Genomic DNA, 2,820 nt, shown 5'->3' on the forward strand with positions numbered 1-2,820 from the left:
GTTATATAGTAAATCTAAAAAATGTAAAATGTGTGTAATTGCTGGAAAAAAATGCAGAAAAATAGTAAGTTTTTTTCTTACTTGTTGAACTGATGTGGAACAGAAAAGGAGCAGAATAAATACAGAGAAAACAGGAAAGTTAAGTAAATCTCAGTAAATGCATTACAATATATTTTTACCCTAAAATATCCTGAATCGTTTTACAAAAGTAATTTATTCAATAAATAAAAGGACAGAGAGCATAACCCCCCCAATGTTAGACCTAAAGTTACGCCCTTGGTTTTAGCATGACACATTCAACCCTTTTACTGTTTTAAAAGTCAGGATTATGGCATCTTAAATCTGCAAGTTTAAAGAATGAACTGGTGATTTAAGAGTTTTTCTACCAGCTGCTTTGCGGTTTGTTCAACATGTTTTATTAATTGACAGGTTCATGTAGTCACAGTGCAATTGAGTGAAAATTAACTTTTCAAAAAATATATATATTTTTTGTAATTTCATAATCATCAGTGGTGGTTGGTGCAGGTTCTTCCTTCTTGCTTTTCTGTGTGGCATTTATGTATTTTTTTTCCTGGGTTTTCTCCCACAGACCAAAACTTGCCTGTTATATTTATTGGTAACAAATAAATCAATAAATAAAAATTGCCCCCAGGTGTGAGAGAGTGACTGGGTGTTTCTGTCTCCGTAACGACTGGAGACCTGTCCAGGGTGTGCCTCACCAGTTATGGGAAGTTCAGCTCTCTTCTGGCTCTCAAATGATTCTTATTTTCATCTGTAGCCTTATTTTTTTAGTTTAACTTGGAAAATACATACGAATTCTTTATGACGATAAACGCCTTCACATTCAGTTTTTATGAGAGGCCTTGCGATCGCCCAATTTTATGTACTGGTTCTTTTATTTATTTATTTATTTTTAAAGTCATTTTATTCCAATAATACATTTTCAACAACAACRGATGTCAGCAAATTTAAAACACGGGCTTAATGACAAAATACTAACCAAATCAGAACCGGACAAAGTATAAAACCAAGAATTGMATTTTTTTTCTAACCCTCAGAAAAAAAAAAGAAACCTAAATGTTCAATATCTTCAGCAAAAAAAAACTCACTGCAGCTTAAAAATTATCTACACTGCACAGTTTAGACATTTTACCATATGAATGTCAGTGTGCTAAAAGCCTACAACTGAACTGCTGCCTTTCAGCATTTTGTCATTTTGTACTAGTAATCCACTGGATGGTATAAACACTGGYTGTGAGCATTTGAAGACTGGGTTTACAAAGATGTTCAGGGACGAAAAGAGAGGTAGGGATGTTCATAGGAAACAGTCTTTAAAGAGAAGCTCCTCCAGTTTGTTGTTGGAACACATCGATTGTATCTTCGTCCTCCATTTCTAACTGTAAGAAAAGAAAAAGTCAGCGTTAGTAGGTTGATAAAAAACTGTGAGCATAAGCATTTAGTAACATTTCTAAAACTCTGGTGTATTAAACACTTAAAAAAATTGTGAATGTGCATACTTCAAGTCAACTTGTTGCTTAGTTAAATTTTAGCCAATCATCGACTCACTGACCTTTCCTTTCTTGCAATGTTTCAGTAAGGTTTAAAAGGCAGTTTCTAGACTTCTAGAGCACTTGTGCAGTCAGGAATGTTTATTTCACCAAAATAAATGGCATTATTTAGCTTAATGACATTGGGAGCCTCACACAAACATCCACAAGGTTGTTGTCAAACCCTCAAGCTCTCAGAGCAGGACCCTTTAAAGGCCTTGCACTTTAGGACATAGGCAGGGTCAAAACTAGAGCCTGAATCATGCAGTGGGCCGACCCTCGTGGCTTGGGTTTTCCCTTGACGATTAGTACAGCCTATTGCTGAGCACAAAATAATAATGCTGATTTTATCATAGAAAATTAAAAAAGGAAGCTTATCATAAAAGGGGAAACAAACAGATCAAGTGATTCTCTGAGAAGCTGAATGAGCTTGTTACATGATTCAGACAACAAGACAATTTGACATGTGAACACAAAACATCATCTTAAATGCATCTATAAATGATTCTCCTTTAATTTGTAGGCCTTATGACTGGTCAATCATTCACTTACCTGTGACGGGGTGTCTGTTTCGTTGATAGGTTGTCCATCAAATCGAAATCTTATTTGCCTCATCGACAGTCCCTGAGGAAGAGGACAGAGGAAAATTATGAAAAATGCAAAAATTATTTTAACAACCTATTTTTTTAGGAAATTGATCATAAATTAATGTTGCAGCTACTATTTAATAATACTGTTATCTAATTTGTTCTGAAAAGACTGAACTGTTATTGCAATCGCAATGACAAAAACAACACATTTAAAAATCAAAACAAATGCTAAAAGAGTTTTGCAAAGTTTTAAATGAATAAACATGTATTAATATCATTGTACCACACTAACATTTTGAACTGGTGCATTTAAAGCTGGATTCATACTCCAGGAGCAGAGAAGAAATTTGCACTTGCTGACAGAGCCGCATGACAAAAATCTAATCTTTTTCTCATTAGCTCCAAGAAACCAAAACTGGTCTCCTACTCTGTCAAGTGACAAACTCACCTGTCGTTCACAATAAGCTTTCATCAGTTTGCTGAGAGGAGTGTGCCTTTTGATCTTGAACTGCACCACTGAGCCATCCTGCCCTGCCACCTTCAGGTTGATGTGCTCATTGTTCTCAGTCTTCACTCCCTCCTGAAAAGACAAAACAAGTTGATGCATTTAAACTTTCTGATGAATTACATGAAACCTTCAAACACTGGGGTTATAGATAACTGAACTCATTATATATATATAT

General features: G+C 35.1%; 1 protein-coding gene across 1 annotated transcript; it reads right to left on the bottom strand.

Moving 5' to 3' along the window:
• Positions 1-915: 915 nt before the first annotated feature.
• On the bottom strand, positions 916-2,717 carry sumo2a (small ubiquitin like modifier 2a; the record flags this gene model as incomplete). Its single annotated transcript, XM_014004976.1, is given in 3 exon segments — positions 916-1,397; positions 2,100-2,171; positions 2,586-2,717. Coding segments are annotated over 3 exon segments (270 nt in total), but the record flags the coding sequence as incomplete, so codon positions are not given.
• Positions 2,718-2,820: the final 103 nt, after the last annotated feature.

The sequence above is a fragment of the Austrofundulus limnaeus genome, unplaced genomic scaffold, assembly GCF_001266775.1.
Source record: "Austrofundulus limnaeus strain Quisiro unplaced genomic scaffold, Austrofundulus_limnaeus-1.0 Scaffold27, whole genome shotgun sequence".
NCBI classification, from domain to species: Eukaryota; Metazoa; Chordata; class Actinopteri; order Cyprinodontiformes; family Rivulidae; genus Austrofundulus; species Austrofundulus limnaeus.